This window comes from Triplophysa dalaica, chromosome 18 (genome assembly GCF_015846415.1).
Source record: "Triplophysa dalaica isolate WHDGS20190420 chromosome 18, ASM1584641v1, whole genome shotgun sequence".
NCBI classification, from domain to species: Eukaryota; Metazoa; Chordata; class Actinopteri; order Cypriniformes; family Nemacheilidae; genus Triplophysa; species Triplophysa dalaica.
In genome coordinates this window covers 17552252-17576641 of record NC_079559.1, presented here as the reverse complement: position 1 = coordinate 17576641, position 24390 = coordinate 17552252, and the positions used below count along the sequence as shown (strand labels likewise).

General features: G+C 36.8%; 1 protein-coding gene across 1 annotated transcript; it reads left to right on the top strand.

Moving 5' to 3' along the window:
- Nucleotides 1-116: 116 nt before the first annotated feature.
- mfn2 (mitofusin 2) lies at nucleotides 117-23237 on the top strand. Its single transcript, XM_056773114.1, has 18 exons — nucleotides 117-442; nucleotides 2992-3170; nucleotides 3703-3838; nucleotides 3926-4088; nucleotides 7831-7955; nucleotides 8144-8252; nucleotides 8439-8546; nucleotides 12507-12660; nucleotides 13025-13092; nucleotides 13173-13294; nucleotides 14638-14764; nucleotides 15693-15797; nucleotides 16663-16765; nucleotides 16840-17060; nucleotides 17378-17533; nucleotides 17877-18073; nucleotides 18436-18570; nucleotides 21728-23237. Exons 2-18 carry the CDS (start codon nucleotides 2996-2998, stop codon nucleotides 21795-21797), a joined length of 2274 nt encoding a protein of 757 aa, XP_056629092.1. The 5' UTR covers nucleotides 117-442; nucleotides 2992-2995; the 3' UTR covers nucleotides 21798-23237.
- Nucleotides 23238-24390: the final 1153 nt, after the last annotated feature.

Genomic DNA, 24390 nt, shown 5'->3' with positions numbered 1-24390 from the left:
ACGAATTCTAAACAGCCTACTAAACATTTGGCAATAAAATATTTGCCGCTATGAACGCCCTCTGCAGGATGACAAGAATAAAGCGGTCGCATTTAGATGACGTACAACACGTCGATAACGCACAGAGGGTAATGGTGGATGGCCGGTAGTTGTATGTTTATATCACACTCCAAGCTAATAGCACTCTATATTTTGATGCTCTAAACATACAGTTTTTATCGTAATACTCATTTTTGCCAGATTGTCTCACCCGTGAACAGTCAAACACACATTTCTTTTTCACTCGTTTCGTTTTCGTTTAACGTTAGCCTGAAGTCCATCGAATAATTTAAGTCAGCGTTACTCATCAGAACAGCTTTTCCTGAATTTGGGATTATTCTGGAACACTCTGCTGGATCATCATGTTTGACGAATGTGTGATATAATTACTCCGCATTCCCCGGTAAACGTATATGAGTAGTATATATAATTACTGTTGCTATACTGGTTCGGGTTGCTGATCTTTTTGGTATGTTATGGTATAGTTATACCAATAGAAATCGGATGATGTGTTTTGAAATTGTAGACCCGAAAATCAGCCATTCGTTTCAGGGCAATCTTGCATTAGCTTTAGCAGAAACATTAACGTTACACATTACTGTGTGGTTCAGGTGCTGTTTTTAGCTTCTTTACTACCTGGCATAAAAGTGTCTCTACTGCTTAGGTTTGTGTCAGGATAATGTACTCGCTTACATTAATAAAAATATGTCGAATTGCTCTCGCGGCACATTGTTGTCATTCGCCGATCGTGCTGCGCAGCGAAGCATGATAACGTTACTTAAACCGCATGTTTGATTTTTGTCCTGTCCTTGGTTGAGCTAAAGGCAAAGTGGTTCCCTTTATTTACAGCGTTTAAACTCGTCTAAACCGGGCTAGATTCGATCTCCATGACATTGGTCGTGCGCTGCTGTCAGTGACATTGGTGTGGTGAAAGTCATGACTCGGATATTATTAGTATATATTATTGACTGTATATAAGCGTCATGACTTTATTCGAACGGACACGACTTGATTTTACTGAGCGAAATCTAGTTGTTAGGTTACTGGAAGATGAAGCAAAGGGGATACGGTGCAGTATTTGACCATCTGATTATTGTGTAATAGGTATAAACTAGCTGTAAGGTAAGACTGTAGAAGCAGACTTGAAAGTAACTCTTATAGGCCTGTTTCACAGACAAGGTTTAAGTCTAGTCCCAGACTAAAATGAATGTTTGACCTGTGTTACCTGAATAAAACTAGCCATGAAATATTTGAATTTTTTTGTCTCAAGATGCAGACCTGTAAAGTATTCTTCTAATGCATTTATTGACAGAAATATCTGTAGGTACTATACTGCAGGGGTGTCCAATGTCGGTCCTGGAGGGCCACAATCCTGCAGAGTTTAGCTCCAACTTTTCACACCTGTTTGGAAGTTTCTAGTCTGCTTTGTGAGACCTTGATTAGCTGTTCAAGTGTGTTTGATTAGGGTTGAAGCTAAACTTTGCCGGACACCGGCCCTCCTGGACTGATTTTGGACACCCCCGCTATACTGTGATGAAACAGTGGTTACTATGATATATTTTTGATAAGGGAGATTTCTTGTAATCTTGAGTTTGATGTGCATGTGTGTATGCTTTTAAAAAAATGATAACATAATTAACTAATAGAATAGTGCCATTAACAGACAGTTTACATGCCTAACACAAAAACACTGCATTTCATTGAGACGGGCAGATCCAAATGAATAATAATGATACAATAGCACAACTGGTGTATAATAGTATTACTACAGTACAATTTAAATTTTCCCGGGTTTTTTCATTTAGACTATATATGTGACAACTATTGATTCGCTCGTACACACTGCAGTGTGTCAATATTTTTGCTGTGAGGTTAAAAAAAATCCACTTTTTTCTAGTTAGAATTATGTTTTAAGAGCCAGTGTGTAGGTTTTTGGTGGATCTATTGACTGACAGAAATGCAATATAATATACACTGTACATAACTATGTGTTCAGAGGTCTATAAATTCCCTAATAATGAGGCGTATGTTTTCTTACCTTAGAATTAGCTATTTTGTACCTTGATGCATTTAGACCTATTGTTTGGGACTCAATACAATATAAGGACACTTAAAAAATAAAATACAACATAAGGAGCACATCTCACGCAGAGAGAATGAAAAATCTGTTTATAAAGCAGACCTCACAGAGAACAATAATATAAAGAACATAAGGTACTTAACAATGAATACAACGGATATATGATCCTCATATTTATAATTAGCATGTTTTTGAGGCCACATCGGACACAAGTTCGCACTCCCTCTCATTTTGCATCACATATCTGTGTGATATATGGAGCAAAAGTGATTTGTTAGCAAAAACGAGCTAGGTTTGGCGCCCTAACATGCCAGTGAAAAAGTCTGCAAGAATAATAGAATACTGTTAGTTTAAATAAGTATGCTGGGCAGCTACGTTGGCAATCCTTTACGAAATTAGTTTTACAACGGTTAAACGAAAGAAAATTGAAATAAAAATGAACCTAGTTCATGAAATAAAAAAATAATGAACCACAATATAAAACTGTGTTTTAAAGGAAGGATTTTGTTTAGTTGTGTTATATATCATGTGATATGTCTTATTTCGTTTTGTTAATTATGAATAATGTAACCAATACTTTTTGTTCTAAGAATTGTTGGGAGAATTTCCTCACTGCCACATCCCTAATGAGTACAACTCAATACTTGGTTTATTTATAGTTTGTGCATTTTTTTTACACATTTAAAACAGCCTGGGGACAAACCTTGATAAATTGGGACACTTGCAGAATTGGTCAAAAATACGATGCAGATTTTTGGTCAAACTGGCCAGTACTCATTTTGGGGTTAGGCTGTTTTACGATTGGCAAAATATTCATGGACAGGCACTACTAAAATTGTTAACAATGTATTTTTCTCACTCTACATTTTCAGTGAGATGTCTTTGGTTTTTCCGCGACCCAAAACGAGTGTTATTGGTAAGAAGGACAAGAGACTCATGGCTGAGGTGAACGCCTCTCCGCTCAAACACTTTGTCACTGCCAAGAAAAAGATCAACGGTATCTTTGAACAACTGGCCGCCTATATTAAGGAGAGCTCTGCATTTTTGGAAGGTAACTGCTGCAATTCATCTTTTGACCTGGAGCTTTTAGCTTACTTTTGCATTCTGTTCATCTGTCTTGCTGAGAAGAGCAGCTGCTTTAGTATGACTCGCAAACAGCAGATGGGAAAGATTGGAAGATGACTGAAAGCTTAGGAAGGAAAACCTAGTTTAGTAAGCGTATCATGTCAATAAAGCTGCTACTTATCGCTTTGAGATCATAAATTGTTTCAGTAACTTTACCATTTGAGCTTTTGCTATAATAGTAGATTGATTTGAGGTAAAGCATATTTTGGCCTTATCATAGGTTTGACATTATGTTTTTTATTATAAAGACCCTGGAATTTTTTATGACATGATGAAAGCAAATTTGATTAATATATTGTCTCATAGACAGTGTGTTTTTACTGTTTAGTGTCAGAATTGTGAAGTTATTCGCACTCACCACAAAGGTTTGTATTGTGATGAATACTGTCTGGACACATTTAAGTTGTAAATGTAAAAGTACTTGTAAAATAAATTGTAAGTTCCTTTTTTTGTGATAGAGACCTACAGCAATGAAGAACTGGATCCTGTTACAACAGAGGAGCAGGTGGCGGAGGTCCGAGGATACCTGTTGAAAGTGGCAGGAATTGCGGAGGTCCTGTCTCGCAGGCACATGAAGGTGGTCTTCTTTGGCAGGTACACTGCTCTTGTATTGCTGCTTAAAGCATGAACACAGAAAGGTTGCATTAAATATAGCACTCAGCCATACTCCCTGTTTTACAGGACCAGTAATGGAAAGAGCTCTGTCATTAATGCCATGCTCTGGGATAAAGTCTTGCCATCGGGAATCGGACACACCACTAACTGCTTCCTGCGAGTGGAGGGTACTGATGGCAACGAGGCATTCCTGCTCACCGAAGGATCAGATGAAAAAAAGAGTGTTAAGGTAAAATTTTATTACATTCTTAATTGTCAGAAAACCATGTCATGTTGACTCTTTAGTTTTGTTCTCGTGAATCACTGGGTGTGGTTAAAATGTTGAGTCAGGTCAGTACCTTGTTGTATCAGGAATGGAAATTGGCCCGTTGCGTAACAGTGCGTAACATCTCCCTTTAGCAACAATTGATAAGCTTTGCTTGCTGAAAGTGTTAATGAGGCTGTGTAATCTTTAAAGTCAGACATGTGTAGGGATCAACCCTGTAGAGCAGATATGTGTTTTATAATTCATTGCATTATTTCTCTCCAGTATTTGAATTTAGCCATAGTTTGATACCAAGTTCGGCCGCTAGATATCAGTGTGCCATACGGTTTGTTTAAAGAGTACATAACTAGGGATTTTTAACGTCCTACTTTGGTTTATGTAGTGTTCAACAACAAGTTTATCTACATAGAAGGTTATTCTTACCTTACTTTTTGACTGACTCTCAAATAATTCATCTGTCTAATCCCCTCCCATCACTAGCCCAGTCTTATGTGATTAGTCCGATGGTCTACTATGCTGTGATTGGTCTACCGCAAATGAGCCTCACAAGCTAGTGTTTGGGGGAGAAGAGTTTTCGCTGGCAGTCCTAGCAAACCATTGGCGTGAATCGGACTAGGGACGACTCACTTGCGTGATTCAGAGTCGACTCCCTTGTTATCAAGCCAATAACTTTGTTACTCCTTCCAGTTCGTATTTAAAATTTGGCAGGCGGCTTACTTTCAAACACGGCAACATTACACACCGCATGAAATGTCATTTTCATGATCTCATGTTATGTACTATTTAAATGCGACCCAACTACAGGACCTATTTAATAAAATTATCATAATGCAGAATTTTACAAATCTTTTAATACAATTATTATACAGTAAAATAATAGTACTATTTAATATAAATATAAACATAAATTTAATAACATATAAATAGTTATAGTATTAATTAGACAGGAAGTTAACGGGGGTGAGGCGCACACGCATCTGATGAAACAGTCTATAAATCAGGACTGACTGCAGAAACAGGAAATATGTAAATATTGGGAAGTAAGATGTATGTTTACTGTAAAATAAAGTATGTTCAGAGAGTAGAATGAAACAGATCTGAAGGTGCAACTCAAATATGATGTGATGATGTCAGTAATATGCTGATTACCGTGTGACGTCATCAAGTACCACAGTCCCACTAAATCCTGTAGGAAACACTGTGGTCATATAAAATAATTAATGTGAACCGAAGATTATAAACTAGTTGGTGTTAAAATTTCATCCTGTGCTTAATCGGTGTGACTGGATCTTGTTTGGCTGTTTGTGCGGATCAATCTATATTAACACTTACACGAGTCGGGTGTCGACCTACCAGCTGTCACAAGGGTACTCGATTTGACATTTAACACCTGTTACCTGACCTTTTCTCTGCTGTAATGCATTATAAGATTTAAGAAATCTGTCCATGCTGCACTTATTGTCTGCAGAATGGAATCCTCGAAATTCACTTGATTTAATTGCCAGTTTTGTCTTGTAGTGATGTCCACAAAACAATGATTTTTGAGAACTAATGAACCATACTGTTTATTGCTGATATAGTTTTAAATTTACATTAAACATTAAAAATGTCAGTGTTTTTCACTATTTTCCAAAATTTGTGTAAATGTGTATTTTAAGTACTTGCTCTGAAATGGTTTAAAGGGAAGGTATTATTCGTTTTCTGTGTTTGTTTGAACATGTTGTTTGAACATAAAAAAGACATGCAAAGTTCTTCGCTCAAATTTCACTGCAAAGGGAGATATATTATAATATAGGGCTGGGCCAATAAATTATATCATTTCGAATCGCGATAGACTTTATGTCGATTACGATGATAAGCTATTGGCATTTTGACTCAATATGGATTAATCTTACAGTCTAACAGACAGCAGAAATAAACGCAACAACAGTCAGTCAGTGGCAGTTTTTAGCATGCGCGTCAAAGTACAAAGTCCATTTTATAGTGCACTTGGCAAAGAAAACTCGACATGAGGAGGAAAACATGACCGTAAGCGGAAACGAAAGTGAAACTAACCTCGAGTTGTCATATCGCGGTTTACCCAGTGTCTTATTTTCCTTCGCAATCGCCGGTTAAACAAAACAAACTTGAGGCGCTATTGCAAGCGCGTTACTTCGAAACTCAAGCATAAACGTTTTTTATGTTCACCGTTAACATATCTGCTAACATGAGCAGATGCATATGAAACAAACCAGTGCTGCCCTTTACAGATTAGGGATGTAATGAAGTGAGTTGTTTGCACATTAAAAGATTGAACCTTGTATGTAAGATGCTTGCATGATTAAAGAAGTGTACTACAGTTTATGTGAGATGTCTTTTTGAAAGACTAAGGTTCACTGAATGTATTGAATGAATCCCACTACTCAAACAAAACATTATTGCAGTCTTATGTATGTGGGCAGATGCTGAGCCAATAACGTTAGAATATACAGAGTAACATATCCCTTTCATTGGTTGAATGTACTGAATAAACAATACCTTTACTTAACGAGTCAAAATGAGACTGAATGAACTGGTACATGTTATTTATCTTCTGTGTTGCAACTGTGCATGTCCAATTAGGTAATATCAATGACTTGGTTTCATTTAATTTTAACTAGTTTAAAGTTAACTTTTGTTAGACTGTTTTGTTAATAAAGTGTATTTAAAATTTATATTTTTTAATTGATTACATATCTAAATAAATATCGTTATCGATCAATTTAGAAAAAAATGCCATATCGCCCAGCCCTAATATAATACAATATTTTAATTTATTAAGACTTTGCAAATTTATTAATTTGCTTTGTTCTCTTTGTCAGCTCAGGTAAGCAACTGGACAGAAAGACAAAAAGCAGATAATTCCCAATTGAATCGAATAGTTCAGCCAAAAATAAAAAGAATCTTATAATTAACTCAACCTTATGCCATCCCGGATTTATTCATTCAGTTGAACACAGTTTTAAATTTTAATACTGTAATGTTATCGTATAGACGGTTTTAAATTGACAACATAAACAAATGTTACTGCGCATGCGTGCGTTCGTGGATTGACCTTAACTTCTGGTATACATTCACAAATAACAGTGCCTAGAGATTATTTCTGATAACAAGCAAAATATGCAGAGAAGAACTGAAAGATGGCTAAACTTGTCTCTCCAATATTTTGAATTTAGAACTTGTACCATAGGGCTTGTTTTTTAATGTGTCAAAACTACAGGACTCATTCAACAAATTGTTTATTTTTTTAAAATGAACACACAACAAAATTCAACAAATCGTTTATTTAAGAAATTATTATGCAATAAAATCATAATATACATTAATTTAAACATAAATAAAATAAAATATAAATAGTTTTATTATTAGACACTAGCCAAACACAGAAGTTATCTGCAGTCCAGGCGCACGCTTCCCATGAAAGGGTCTATAGTGGTATTCATTATGGTGAGGCAGCACAATACACATTGACATGACTTCCATCATTAAAGTAATGCAAGTGTTTCTGACTGTTTCCAAGTCTTCAGAAGTGAAACAATGCGTTTGTGAGACAAAACAATTGATAAACATATATTTCTAAAGAGATTAAACTTCTGTTTATTGATAAATGACCCTTTAAGCTTTAACAGATGTTTTGATAATAGTCAGATTAAAAAATGAGTTGGTTATGTGTGGTGTGTGTTGGCAGACAGTAAACCATTTGGCCCATGCCTTGCATCAAGATGAGGATTTAGACGCAGGCAGTCTGGTGTGTGTCATGTGGCCAAAAGCAAAGTGTGCCCTTCTGCGAGATGACTTGGTGCTTGTGGATAGGTAAGCACATGTGTCTCTTTGATGCCTGATACATATAATACTACTGATTATTCACTATTAGAAAATATTGATTGTAATCCAAAGTCCATAGTAATTATTATAGTAAGTGTACTAATTAAGTGTTGTAATAAATATGTTATTCATTATGTGACTAACATATCTGTAAATATTAAATGTTATTTTTCAAGCCCTGGCATTGATGTCACAACAGAGTTGGACAGCTGGATCGACAATTTCTGCCTTGATGCTGATGTGTTTGTGCTGGTGGCCAACTCAGAATCCACTTTAATGCAAACAGTGGGTTTACTATGAACTTCACATAAAAAACCTAATGACTTTTTTTCTTAAATGTCTTGTTAGATGTACCCAGATAAATCTTTAAACCCTCACTGCACGATTACTTCAAATCTCATATTTGCATTATTTCATGAATTCATATGTCTTTGTGAAGCTTACATTTTATCTATTTTCTGTGATTTAAAGGAGAAATCTTTTTTCCATAAAGTGAATGAGCGACTCTCTAGCCCCAACATCTTTGTTCTGAACAACCGCTGGGACGCCTCAGCCAACGAACCAGAGTACATGGAAGAGGTGAGACTCATGACACGACAAACTACACACAGTATGTATACTACGACACCACACATCCTCAAATTCTCATTTGCATACCCGTTTGCATTAGATGTATGTAAAAACTTACTGTTCTTGTAACTTTGACATTGTGGGCAGCGTTTGTATGAATAGACTACTACTTAGCGGTAAACAAGATTCAACTCACATTAAAGAAGTACCCCCGCGGAGACGGCGATGGCGGAAGGCTCTTTCTGGTTGAGTAGCTAATGTATGGTCATATCAACTTGGCCAGTCATGATTACGCAATCCATTTTGTGTACACAGTTAAAAAAAATCCTCGATTACATTTTTACAAGGCACAGTGTCATTCAATAAATGACAATAATGTCAATTGCGTTTGAAAACTTTTCATTACAATCAGTGTGAGTGCATCAAAACTACTATGAGTGCACCTCATATGCCACCACGCTCTCTTCTCTCTGTTCACTGTTCATGTGCGACATAAACTTGCTCATGTTTAATATCATTTAAACTCTCAATTATGGAATGATGTTGTTTTGAAACACATTCCAAATATAATACAAACACACTTGATGAAAAACATCTGAAAGAGACGTAGCAAAAAGTGAGTGTCTAATAGAAAGTGAACAGCAATTTAACTAAGGCCTACTCCTGGCTAAAGCTAATCCCTGTCAGGGAAACCGGCCATTCATCTTCCGTATAGCCTTAAAGGAGAGATTTTTTTTCAGGCTGTTATTATTTACATTAAAACTGGGTGGCTCTGGGGAATCAGAAGTGCACAGTGCGGCCACCATCAAAGCTTCGGTGGAACGGCGACCTTTGCTGCCGCGCCCCTGGGTCGAGGTGGGGTGGCTTTCGTCCAAGCGGGTCCGGAGTTGCTGCCGTCCGCCAGAGGCCGGAGCCTAAGTCCGTCGCCCAAGGGGGAGGAGCAGGGGACGGGGAACCCGCCCCGACTCCCAGATAAAGGAGGAGCCACCGCCGGCCGCCAGGGGGCGGACGGTCGAGCCGTCCACCGAAGCCCCAGGGCCACCGCAAGGCACCTCGAAAGAGAGTGCTCCGGCTGGTTGAGGAACGAGGGAACCGGACTATAATTTTTTTTTTTCTCTCTCTTTCCGGTCGCTCCGAGGGCTCCCGTCTCCGTTGTCTCGTCTCATTGCTGCAGAATCTGCAGAATCACCAGAGACCCGATTATAGGTCTTAAACATGGAAAAAGTCAGATCATGAAATGGCCCTAATAACATTATGTAGCCTCTATCTGTCAATGCGTGGGTTGCGGTTATACCCGCATAATCTGCTGATGATCTGCGGGTAGAGGGGATCAATTAACAAAAATAAACATTCTTATTATAGGGTTTTTCCAGGTTCAAAATGAGGTGGAGGTGGTGCGATCCTGATCTTGTACATATGTAGGCCTACATGTAGACGTTGTTAAGATACTGGAATTTCTAACTTCGATTCAATACTAAAAAAAATCAATATTCGATACCATTTTTGATACTACGGGAAGAAACTGCCATAACAATAAGGCCCTAAATGTTTTACTTTTATTTAAAGTTAAATTGAACAAGAATAGACAATGAGGTATATATTTACATTATTCAATAATTGTTGATCTAATGTAAATTTTACTAATACATTTACTATTTAAAATCAAAGTTCTGTTTGTCAGTATTAATGGACCAGACCTTAGGCTACATACATAGTTGAGAGATTGATAAAGAAATTAAGGAGTTTAAAAAATACTTGAACAAATGTTATTGGTCATTCATTGCTCATTAATGTTAAAAGTCTACATTTATATGATTAAAATAAAAAAATTGGCTTTTATTCACATATATTTATTGATCAGCATACATATAGACAAACACAAATTTTAAACACAAGATCTGATACAGAGACTCGCACAGGCCATCTTTCTAAATTTAACAACGTTTATCCGGAGCGAATCGGACGAGTGTATGAAATTATTGACCAGGACACATACATAGAGCGCTATGGGAAACCGAAAGACTAAAAAAAAGAAAAAAAGAGAGATAGCGGCAACTGGTATCGATACGTGGGACATGCGTATTGGAACCGTTTCAGATTTTTCAGTATCAATATATCGATATTTTTGACAACACTGCTACCGTCCCTTTAAGTGGATTAACCAAACACTTTACAAACAACATAAAAGTTCAAAAAATTAGATGAAAATTTGCCTTATTAAATGAATTATCAACCATAACATTTATACAACCAACAAAAAGTTTCTTAAAATCAAATGTAAGCTTATATTTTATAATTTCAACTAACTTTTCAGCCCACAATTAACCAACTGAATACTGAATTCACCAGTTTTACTAAATGTACTTCTCTTGTGGTTCACTGAGTTTAAAGCGGCAGTTCAACGGTGTTTCATGCATTCTGACTTCTTTACAGTGTTAGAAACCTTCTGTTTCCTCTATACTCCCCTTTGCGATTCATTGCTGTATGGCATTAGGCCTACTTAACTTGCCGCGTTTTGATCTGAGGTCAGTAGTATTGGTTTGTGTTGTTTTTTTATTAAAAGGTGCTAATATTTGTATTAACTTTAAATTTAGTATTTTTATATTAGTATGGGTCTATATAGGCTAATGTATCTATCTATATAATCTAAATAATCCCTTCAATAATCTAAATAATAATAATAATTGACTTTGATTTAATTTGATTCATAATTTATACTGTGAATAATGATAAGGGGAGAAATTTAGCTGAAAGTGTCCAAAATACCCAGCTAAGACATTCATTATAATATAACAAAATAAATGATTAAAAATGTTTTCCACTTGTTTAATGTGTTAAGAAATCATTGTTGATTTTAATTAAAATTTATAGCTATTCATAACTGTGATGATTATTCATACTAAGATTTTTTTCAATTAATTGGTTCACTTGACATGTAAAGGTGGCATTTTGAACCTTTATTAAAAGGCAAACTTATATTTTCTTTCGCTGTGAGTGAATGAGAGCCTCTTGTTACAAAGGTGCGCAAGCGTGGAACAGATCGTGCAGTGTCGTAAATCATCGCAAAACAGAATTATCTGTTGCGCATACGCGTTTTCTACTATGTCATTATGCGCATGCACGTTTTCTACTATGTCATTATGCGCATGCATGATGATGAATCATGCAGGCATCCCAGATCGTGTACCGACAGTCCCTTATTGGACAATTCTCCCGCAAAAGCATGGCCACAGGAGAGCAGGAGAAGGAGCATGCGCAAACGTCACTTTCACTTGGCTGTGAGAGCCCTGAACTCTTATCACTCCGCCCCTTAACATTCGTATAGTTTAAATCTTTTGGTCTATAGGTTAACAGTCAATCTGTCAGTAGGTTAGTGTGTATAGTTTATTTTACTAAAATGTTGTATGTCTGTACTATGTAGCACCTTGGTCCTGTGAGGCACGACATTTCGTTCCACCGTATGTCCCCACGGAATGACAAAAAAGATAAAACTTGAAATTGTGGGAAAACGGGAGTGTTGACGGGTACAGTATGTCTGTAAAGCACACTATAGGTTAAAAAAAGCAACTTAAAACAATGAGTAAGTCGTATGCTCAAAAGTAAAATAACCTTGAAGAGGTTTTGGTAATTAATCTACCTTATTTTCAAAAACGGAATGCAAACTGAAAGTGAACACACGCCGCAGATCCCCATCAATCCATCTGAGAACTTTGACGAGAGGCTGAAGTTTAGTCTCATGTCATGGTATTTCTCGAATTTTTTGAGGGCATGTGACAGACTGTCAGTTGTGAACTACGAATTTTGTCAGCGGGTCCTTAAGGCTAACATATTTTTAAAATCTTTCATTTTGATTTTACAGGGGCTTTAAGATAGGATTGCTGATAGATGATGACTGATCCTCTCAGTTTAATAAAACTGCAAACTGAGTATAATGTCTGTTCACTTTAGGATTACATTTTTTTTTATCAGGTGAGACGACAACACATGGACCGCTGCACTAGTTTTTTGGTAGAAGAGCTGCGGGTGGTGGACCGTGCACAGGCCAGTGACCGGATCTTCTTCGTCTCTGCTAAGGAAGTCTTACAGGCGCGCATTCAGAAAGCTCAGGGCATGCCTGAAGCAGGTTGACACATTATAACAACACCATTTTTCAAATGAAGAGTTTGTTTCCAAAATGAGATGACTATTTTTAATTTTTTTTATTAAGTTGTCATGTATTTATTGTGTTTTATTGTGTGAGTTAGCTGTATTTGTTGAGTTATTATGGCTTAAATCACAACAAAATTTGAATTCACCATAAAAAAACATGATTTTATATATTTCTTTTGTTATATATACACATTTTGGAACCAAGCTCTGCAAATATTGTTTCTTATGTTCTTGATCGTTTAATTTACTAAAAATGAAAAGCTGGTGCTCATATGTTGATATGGAAGTGCAAGTAAAATGTTGATTTCTAGTTTTTGACCCTTTTTGGATTTATGTAGGTGGTGCACTGGCGGAAGGTTTCCAAGCGAGAATGTTTGAGTTTCAGAACTTTGAAAGACGCTTTGAGGTGAGTTTGCTTTTGGGCCAGCGGGTATCATTAGTTGAAATTGTTGTTTGCCTGACTGTCATAAACATGCACACCTATAGGAATGCATCTCACAGTCAGCAGTGAAGACAAAGTTTGAGCAGCACACAACGAGAGCTAAACAGATTTCTGAAGCCCTGCGTAAGATAATGGACTCTGTGCACGTTGCAGCACAAGAGCAGAGGTGAGCATGAAGGTGCTGTTATCCAAACATTACTTTTCCGTAATTAACTATACTAATATGGAGGCCCTCTTGCGCCACCTTTAGACTGACACCACAACCAAACCAAACGTGACGCGATGAGATTCCTGCAATAAGCAATTTGCCTGTCCATACCAAATGCGAAAAAGGGGTGGGATGCGACAATCATTCGTAAGATACGGCCAATCAGAACAGTTTTTCTCTGTCCACGCAGCCTTGCCTATCTGCAGCTGAAGGGTGCTGAAAGAGCTATGCGTCTTGTTCTCATGACTTCAGTTATGCCTCACTATGCCTGCTATGCTATAATTTCCGAATCTAAATTTATGTAATCAAATGTATATAGCCTGTCTTCATCCATGTTTGGCGATTAATATTCATGAGGTGCAGAAAATACATCGAATGAGATTGTTGAGTGGGCGGAGCTGTCTGCCACGACCTTGCAGAAATAGAAACCGTTTCTTAAATAGAAATGACCGTTGCTCGTCGCGCAGCCCTGTCGCGGCTGGTTAGGACAAAACCTCTGATTAACATGAAAAAGATCCTTTTATCGAGCGTTACGTTTGTTTAGAAAACGGTTTGAAGTGATGGGGTAGCAGTGAGTATGCACTTTTACGACTATGGTGGTCTTCTGAAACAAAATATGTTTCAAGCTTTGTTATACATTTCCACAATGTTGCTGCATTTTCAGTGGCTGATTACGCAATAAGGGCTAAATTACAAAAGTAACCCGATTAACACTAGAAAGGTAAGTATGTAAAAGCTAGAATCAAAGTATTAAAAAATATATCTATAAAAAAATAGATGGTATGAGTGTTCACATCTTATGTTTGTGTCTTAAATATTTGTAACAATATCACACGATTCATTGTGCAAGAACATGATTTATAAAGGTGCTCATAGGGTCGTGGTTAGATGATGTACATTATGCAGGTTAATGTGTTGTTTCAAAACATCATATAAAGCAAAAAAATGCTTTTGAAAACTTTCTCTCACCAGTCTCGACAAGTTACTACTTACATTGATCTAGAGATGAAGTGAAAGATGACTGGCCCTGTTTTTACTAAGTCCGTGGTTTTGGCTAGTTTCGAATGACCATTGCACAGTTTTCACTACACAGATTTGTCAAATCCTGACTGTGTGCTTGTGCTGAAGTTGCGTCAGAATACATTTAATCTGGATGTAAATGAATATGTGATTCTGATTGCACATTTTAGTGTACATATAAACCGTACTTCTGCCATCTGTAATCATATTCAATTCAGTTGGATTGACAGAAATGGGTGCATGTAAACATTGCATTTGTGACGTGATGGTTTGTACTCTAGGATACATTGTTTAGAGATGAAGGAAGAGAAAGAGGACAGACTGGAGTTTATCGAAAAACAGCTGGATCTGCTCACCCTGGACTGCAAGACCAAAATTAAGAAGATAACAGAGGAGGTTGAGAAACAGGTGAACACAACATTCCATTCCATTCCATTTTCTACCGCTTATCCGAACTACCTCGGGTCACGGGGAGCCTGTGCCTATCTCAGGAGTCATCGGGCATCAAGGCAGGATACACCCTGGATGGAGTGCCAACCCATCGCAGGGCACACACACTCACTCATGCACTCACACCCTACGGACAATTTTTCCAGAGATGCCAATCAACCTACCATGCATGTCTTTCGACCAGGGGAGGAAACCGGAGTACCCGGAGGAAACCCCCGAAGCACGGGGAGAACATGCAAACTCCGCACACACAAGTCGGAAGCGGGAATCGAACCCCCAACCCTGGAGGTGTGAGGCGAACGTGCTAACCACTAAGCCACCGTGCCCCCCTGAACACAACATTAGCACTTTTAATTGTACTAGTACTGTATTTTCGCTAGGACTTGGTGGAACTGTGGTGCTGGATGATGTCACACGCTAATTAACATATCTGTGATGTCTTCACATTGTTTTGAGTTGTAACTTCAGACCCGTTTCGATTTTAATACAGCTGTTCTCATTTACATATTTTCTGTTGTCAATTCTGTTTTATGACCAAGGCACATCACACTCGCGGGGCAGTATTGTCGATATTTTCCCACTTAAGGTCATCCAAAAAGTCGCTAGGTTTGTCGTTATGCTGGTCTTCTTAACTTGGCAATAATGGCTGAACAAATTAGGAATGAGTAGGACATTCTGCGTCACTGTGGTAGGGGATGATTTTTGGTGTGGAGGTGCGACAGGGCGAAATGAATGTAGCGGAAAAAAATGTACATGTTTACACTGTCAGGTGTAATGTCTTAAGTGTAGACTACCCGAACAGTCTTACTGTTAATAAAATTTAGTGTTTATCAACTTTTAGTTTCAGTTAAAATGTCAAACACAAACTGTTTTTGTGGATGTGCAGGTGTCCAATGCTATGGCAGAGGAGATCAGGAGACTGGCTGTGCTTGTGGATGACTTCCACATAGATTTTCATCCATCTCCAGTGGTGCTGAAAGTGTATAAGAACGTGAGTGTCTTTTCTATTTAAATGTCAGTTTCTGCTTTTTATCAGTTTCAAAAAAAATTGCACCGCAGCCCAATAACACGATGTGATCTTATTTCATTGGCAACTAATGTGTTGTTGCCTGTGGCTCATGGTCAAACTTTGACTTCAATCTTTTTTAGAAGGATAGTAGTGTCTCAAATGGTTAAATTTAAAATATTTTTTAAATTCTTTCCAGAGGTATAAGCAATTTCCTGGATTAAGGCAAATTACATTTTTTACCATAACTCAATGAATGTTACAAATTCCTAATGTCTAGTCCACTAAAAGAAATGGATGGATGGTTGGTTGTGGTTAAGTGTGTGTGTGGCAGCAGTAAGGCATTACCTATCTCCAGTGGCAGTAATAGATCTAAAAATAAGATGACCACCCTAGATGTCAATTCAAAGTATTTTTATTTACAAAATCATAGGAGGGTTCCATGAGGGGGTATTGCCAAAAGTATCAAACAAAACCTCTCTTACTTTGCATTAACAATTGAATTGCCCTAAAATAACAAAAATAACCTTACTCCCTATCTAACACAACCAGGAGAAAATTAAGTAAAATTAAGGCCAATTCCCACCGCACGGACATGACTGTCGGTGTTTGATGGATCAGTGTGATACCCCTCAGTCTGTGTTTGTTGGGTCGTCGATTGTCTGTTTGTTCAAATAATTTATCATAATCAATGTCCCGCCTTTCCTGTCTGCTTTTTAAAATAATTTATCATAATCAACGTCCCGACTTTCCTGTAGCTATTGCCATTAATTTAAATGTTATAGACTACTGTAGTAGAGCTGCTTACATATCATTTGGATCATGTTCTGTTGATTTGATTAAATTGCAGGAGCTTCACAGACACATAGAGGATGGTTTGGGCAGGAATATGTCAGAAAGATGTTCCTCTGCTATAACTTCTGCTCTACAAACCACACAGACTGATATGATTGGTCAGTATTTTATTCTTGCAGTGTGTTGATACAGGTTACAGCAGCAGGTAATGTGAGATTTTCATTTCCCTCAGATGGTCTGAAGCCCCTATTGCCCATTGGGGTTCGAGAGCAGGTGGATAAGATGGTTCCCAGGCAATGTTTTGCCCTTAGCTATGACCTTAACTGTGACAAACTTTGCAGTGACTTCCAAGAAGATGTTAGCTTTCACTTCTCTCTGGGCTGGACAATGCTTGTCAACCGCTTCTTGGGTCCCAAGAACACACGTCGTGCCCTCATGGGCTACAATGACCAGGTAATGTTAATTCACTTTTTTTAAATTCATTATATGGAGATGGTGGTCTAGTGGGTTAAACCACTGAACTGGTAAATCAAAAGGTTGCAGGTTCGATCCCAGCAGCCACCACCAGTGTGTCCTTGAGCAAGACACTTTACTCCATGTTGCTCCAGGGGGATTGTCCCTGTAATAAGTGCACTGTAAGTCGCTTTGGATAAAAGCGTCTGCCAAATGACTAACTGTAAAATGTAAATGTTAAATGGTAATAATAAATGATTTTATGCTGCAGTCATTTGTCTTCTAAACTAAGGAAGTGTGTGTGTTTGTTGTGTCAGGTTCCAAGGCCATTGGCCATCACTCCGGTCAGCACCAGTATGCCTCCTTTCCCTCAGGGCACCATGACCCAGGAAGAGCTCATGGTTTCCATGGTAACAGGACTGGCATCCCTTACCTCCAGGACATCAATGGGTATTATTGTCGTTGGCGGAGTGGTAAGAGTGCATTAATTACCTTGATTGTGGCAGCCCACTACAGTTTGATAATAAACCATAAATATTCTTGCACAATAATATAAAGATCTCTAATTGTGTGTTTTGCACTATTGTCACAGCAAATCATTTATCATTCACAGACTGTGGTTTTCTGTACACACATATTCAAAGTGTTTTTTCCCCATGTATTTTTGCAGTTAAATGGACAAATACACACACGGTTATTAAGGCTTAAAGATATCGGATGTGTGTCAGTACGGGGATCTATGGATTTGATCTTTTTTATAAACTAATAAAAAAATTATATTCACTAATGATTAGTAAATTGAAATGTGTGTTTCAGATCTGGAAGGCTGTGGGCTGGAGACTCATTGCTCTCTCAGTGGGTTTGTATGGGCTGCTGTATGTCTATGAGAGACTCACTTGGACAACCAGGGCCAAAGAGCGGGCATTTAAAAGACAGTTTGTGGACTATGCCTGTGAGAAACTACAGCTTATCGTCAGTTACACTGGATCCAACTGCAGCCACCAGGTTCAACAGTAAGTTCCACTACAGTTACTGTTGTGTCGAATACAGTAATGTGTGAATCATTGCAGCTAGGGCTTGGACGATATATATCGCAATTAACACAAGTTATACCTGTCTAGGGCAATTCTGAATTGCTAAGGAGTCGGTCTGTTTTCCACAGTATATATATCACATTACCATTGAGTATTACCATGTAAGAGAATTACTTAGAACCTGGAAAAGTATTCTAAAGTCGAAATGTAGGGAATGTGTGTTAATTCTTAAGTAATTATTGGGTTCCCTACATTTTCACTTTAGAGTACTGTTCCAGGTACTAAGTAATTTTTCAAGAATTCTTGTGGAAGGCTTGTAAACTGACCTTTGTTTGACACAGAGAGCTGGCCAGCACCTTTGCTCAGCTGTGTCAGCAGGTGGACGTGACCAGACAGCAGCTGGACAATGAGATTCGTGACCTTAACAACAAGATCGAGCAACTAGACTCCTTGCAGAGTAAAGCCAAGCTGCTCAGGTGAGGCTGTCACATCCATTATTGTGAGACCAAAGGTGCTTGAAGTTTCATTTGCTGTAAAACAGTCTTCAGTTAAATATTTGATCCTTGCAGTACACTACTGTTTTAGTTAAAAATAAGCAACAATTTTGTGTTGACTTACAAGCTTATTATTCATTTATAATTTGAGTTGTTGGGTACAATGTAGCAGGAGAGGTCAGTTTGACATCATTTGACTTATACGTAACCATGTTTTAGATAGTGATGGTGACATTGGAAAAGTTATGGATTGCAGCTTTAAATTAAATTACTTTTTATTAAAAGTGCAGTAAGCATTTTCTGAAAAACACTGTGGATTTTTTAAATTGATACCCAAACAAACACACCCTAATGTTTGAAATTGATAACCCAAACAAACTAGGGCTGCAACAACTAATCGATAAAATGGATAATAATCGATAATGAAAATAGTTGTCAACGAATTTCAAGAATTTCATTATTGATTAGTTGGTCCTTGACGTCACTTGCGAGCTGCATAGTTATAAATCAAGCGTGTCGTCTTCCCTTTTAAAATGACCCTCCGTGCAGCATGACCTGTGCAGTTTAAAAGTCAGACGTGTCTCTCAGTGCACCTGTCTCTCCGTGCAGCCCGAGCTGTGCTGTTTTTAAGAGATTTGTCTCTCCGTGCATGCGTCTCTTCGTGCGGCACAAGTTGTGCAGTTTTAAAGTCAAGCGTGTCTCTCTATGCATGCGTCTCTCCGTGCAGCGAGAGGTGTGCACTTTAAAAGTCGAACGTCTCTCTACATCCATGCATCTCTCCGTGCAGCACAAGTTGAGCAGTTTTTAAGTCAACTTGTTTTGCATGCATATCCTCGAGCCGCAGTTTTAAAGATTAAAGGGGAGAGGTGTTTTAAAATTACAAAATTAAATTGTATAACCCAATTTGTGGCATTTGCACTTGGCAAGTACATATTAGACTAAAAAAAAACCTGATTTGGGAGATTATTTAGATCAGAGGTGGGAAGTAACAATGTACATTTACTCGGTAAAAAAAGTACACTTTTTGAGTATCTGTATTATTTTTTCTGGATACTTTTTACTGTACTTCACCACTTTTAAAAGCCAAATATCTAACTTTTCATCCCACCAAAAAATTATTTCATTGGCCAACCGCCCTTACTATTGTAGTCTCCTTCTAATATGACACACCTGAATCAACTCCCTAACATTTTGGGAGAAGGCAAATAAGTTCAGTTGTGCATACTTTTCCCATTTCTGATTTAGTTATTATAAGCAATAGATCTAATTAAACTTTTTATCTGTTAATCTATTCATCAGAAAAATATTCCTCAAACTAATCGATTATCAAAATAATCGTTATTTGCAGCCCTTAAACAAACTCTAATGTTCTGTATCAGGCAGAGAGTTGTTGGACAGAAACATCGTCTTAAAATCACCCCCGTGGAGGTAGCTTTGATTCGGATAAGTATGTTAGTAACGTTGATTTTTCTGTTAGAACCAAGATATGTTGTTGTTGACATTAAGTCATTAAGCAGACGCTTGTATCCAAAGGGACTAACAATGAGGTAAACAATGGAAGCAATTGGATCAACATAAGGACGACTTTTTTAAAGAGTAGAAAAGAGGTCAGATGTTGACGGAAGAGATGTGTTTACACACACACTCCCATGCACTCACAAAGACACACATCACACTCAGCAAACACAAACAATCACGCATATAAACAAAGTACAGACAACAACCCATATGCTTAAAACATAGAAAGTCAAACCCACATGCACTGAACATAACATTCAAGCACTGACACACACACTTACGCATACCAAACACACATGCATGCCAAACACATAACATGCCAGACACATAACCAAATGCACACACAGCAGTGTATCACAAACAAGCACCGAAGAGACGCACACACATCATAAATGAGTGATAAATTAAAGTAACACATTATGCAGACTATAAATTCCAATAGGGTAGTAATAATTCATGAAAAATTTTAAACTTAAAGGAATATTATTAAGTACAAAATTCGAAAGCTAATGTAAGCAGCATACAGTGCAGCCAGTGTGCAAACATTCCAAAACTCCAGTGGAGAAAAAAACTTGGGAGAACCCAGGCCCAGCCAGGGGAACCAGTTCTCCTCTGGCATCTCTGCAAGCTCGACATTGCTTGCACTACTAGGCTTAATAAAGAAATAACCAAAAATGATGTTAGATTTAATATTAATTTGATGTTCTAATAGTTAATTGCAGTTGCAGTTTTGTAGTGTAGTTATGACATACCGGGTCGCCACCTCCGTTCTGTGCCTGAATTTTTGTTTTGGTAAGTGTGACCAAATTGTAACTTGAGTATGTAACTTACTTTTAATAGGCATAGTGACTAAAATAAGTTTCACCACAGTAAAGTGACTTTTGTCACAAGTGATGCTTTACTGTTGTGCTTTTTCTCATTGCCCATCTTTAAATTGATCAAAATTCCATGCCTGAAAATCAAAGCTATCAACCGACTTCAGATAATCATAATAATTGTTACATACAAGGTATGAAAGAAATAAAAACAGATTTGGAAATATTTGTAACGTAAAATTTCTCCATGTGATAGGGTTTCCAGATCTTATTATTTATTATCAACAACATTTATTTTTGTACCCTTTTGATTTATTTCTTTACTGAACTTAGTGCAGTGCTTTGTGAAGCGCACACATTTGTGTATCAATATTTATGATTCAAGCAACCATAGGCATTTTAATCTACCTTCTGTATGAAGCTTTAAAAAGCGAACGAGCTCTCTGATTTTATGACTGGCTCATGAACAAATGAAATGTACACCGCAAAACAGTACGTCTTTACAAGTCAATTCAACAATTTTACATTTTGACAAGTGGTTGATTTGATGTAATAATTGCTTAATTTCAAACTTATTTTGATGAGTTGAAATAATGTCAGAAGTAATTTAAAAATTATCTGGTTTAAAGCAAAGATTTGCACTTAAAAACTTAAGGCAGCAAAAACAATCTTTACAGCGTAGAAGTAGTTTTTTAAATAATATTTATAAATATTTAGGGTTTGTTCACAAATGTGGAGGATTTGTGAAGGACTTGAATATCATTTTGTATTATGTTACATAATGTCTGTGTTTCTATCTTCTACAGAAACAAAGCTGGCTGGCTGGACAGTGAACTGAATATGTTCACCCAACAGTATCTTCAACAGGGCCGATAGGAAGATTACTTGGGACCAACACTATGAGCAGTGTAAAACAGTCTGATTATCTTTTAATATGTCTTACTGCAAATATTGTAACACTATGCCATGCCTGGATAAATACCAAATATAATTTGTTATTGCATATCTACAATGTTTTATTGGTATTTCTTTCCTGAAATTTGAATCCTGACTTTATAGTGATGTGCTTTGTTCATTTTGTTTTTGCACTGAACACTTTATCAGTTTAGGACAAGAGTAACTACTATTTATTGACATGAGGATATGTAACTTGATCTCCTTTTGTGTTGTGGCTGTACAGATTTCCAGGCTGAGATTTCTTGGTATATACCAGAAAGTAAAAAAAGTACAAGCAAAAAGTAAGACGACCATTTTAAATAGGTTCTAACATGTCTTGTAGGGTGTTCTGTACAACAATGAACTAAAGTGGGATTACTGCTTTAACAGATTAATATATGTAAAGTTATTTAAGCTTAATGTGTTGTCCCCATTTAAGTCTTTTCATGTATTCAGAAATCTAACTGTGTAAAATAGTTTTTAAAATGGCAAGATCTTAGTTGAACTTGGAAAGCAGGTTAACCTCACCTCGATTGAAGTTTGTCGGAATTCAGTGTAAATACAAGCTCAGTGTTGCTCGAATACCTGAAATAGGAGCAAAAATAAATATTATGTATTTCCCGAAGTCCTGGTTAGCCTAACTTATTGTGCAACAAAAAAAATGATTGTTTTGAAGATACACCTTCATTGTGTATTTGACGTATACATTTTTTTGTGCTTTGTTTGTTTACACCATAGTAATACTTATTGTATCAATAGAGGCACTATAGACGGTTTCATCTTCAACATAACCAAACGTTACTGCGCATGCGCTCTTTTGTGACCACAAATTAGCTTCCGGTACACATTCAGAAAGAATTGAGTGCCTGTAGATTATTTCTGATAACAATCAAAAGAAACCTAGAAGAACCCTTACTTGGCTAAATTTAAGTAAGCTTAATAAACAACATTGTAACATTGTTCAAAGCGAAACTTTTTAAATTAAGCATATTTACCTATATAACACACAAAAAGTGCTTGAAGTATTTCTTTTCAAGAGTATAACCTATACATACATACAGTTGTGAGTTTCATTATTTTAATTAATAGAGCTTTGAATGTGTATGAGCCTTTGTTAACCAATCAAATTGTCCCTCACAAATCTATGGTCTATGGGAACGTTTTTGGTCTGGATTATGCTTTGCCAACTGTGTCAGAAAATGATATATGCACTATATTTTGCTGCTTGTTTTGCATACATTTCCAGCAGGTACATTAGATAGGGAATGGTACAGTGATTTATGTAAACTGTAATGTATAGATAAGCATGCAGAGACTATTGTAAAATCATGTGTTACTCACAATTGCTGTTAGATCAGCTAATAAAGTTCTACAAAATACTCTGATGGCTTGTTTTTTGTGATAAGGGTCTTAAAGTTGAGTATTTTTCCTATAATCTTTTTCTATAGCTATTCAACATATTTTAAGACATGAACCAAATCACCTGTGTTGCAATTGTGTTTTTATATAGTTTGATTTAAGACTATTTCCCTTTTGTCCCAAATGTCCTCTGTCCCAAACAGTGGCCTTTCTGTCTACCTCGACACTGGGATTTTTTTTACATGTGGATACATTGCTCACCACAATATTACAAAAAGTCAACATACATAATTGTATATCCTCATCTCATATGTTTAACTGTTGTTTTATAATCGCAATAAAATATGAAACCCATAGTTGTATATTATCATAAAGGTGACTTCATTCTTCAAGAATCACAATAAATTGTAATGTACTACTTAATTAGAGAAGGTAATTAAAGGTCCTTCTTACTGCATATTAAAAATGACAAATCTGAAACTTTTAATTTGATGTTTAATTAAATTACTTCTAACAAAGTACTTCATTTAAATTGGATAAAAGAAAACAAATTTTTAGCTCCGAGTTTAAAAGCACTCTGAAATTGTTGGGTACTTGAATGGTGTTTTAGTGGGCAGTGGTCATAGTTTTTGACATTTTTTTAAATGTGAAAAACCAAGTAAATTAAATTAAATGTAAAGTTTATAACATGGAGATTATTAATAAATTCAATTTAAACTGAAGACCCAGATGTTCTGCACAAAGCAAAACTGTTATGAAAGCCCTAATTGTTACCCAACTCATTACATGAATATGTCCATTTATAACCCTGATGTTTCAGTTTTTAAACCGTAATTAAGGCCTTAATGAACATTGCGCTGTTGCCCCCACCTCACATCCCTGAGCTTATTTGCATGTTAATTATCATTAGCTTCATGAGGGGAAAGAGACCCATAACAGCTTAATTAGCAGTTCAATCATATTTTGGCCTGTTTTTAAAGAAAAACAAATCTATTAGTTATTTTTTATAGTCCCATCTTTTTGCTTGCTTTCTTTAGATCTTTAGTACATTTAACAAAATTACAACCTTGAAATTTGTGTTGCTGTATAAACTGTGTAGTTATGCAGTGATTTTGTCTTGCTAGACTTTACTTGTTAAAAGCTTTTAAACCCATTTACAATCGTATGAAACTGG

Coding starts and splice junctions, on each gene's coding strand:
- mfn2 (XM_056773114.1), top strand. CDS start 2,996: ATGTCTTTGGTTTTTCCGCGACCCAAAACGAGTGTTATTGGTAAGAAG. Junction 4,089..7,830: donor ATGAAAAAAAGAGTGTTAAG/GTAAAATTTTAT, acceptor GTGTGTTGGCAG/ACAGTAAACCATTTGGCCCA. Junction 16,766..16,839: donor CACACAGACTGATATGATTG/GTCAGTATTTTA, acceptor CATTTCCCTCAG/ATGGTCTGAAGCCCCTATTG.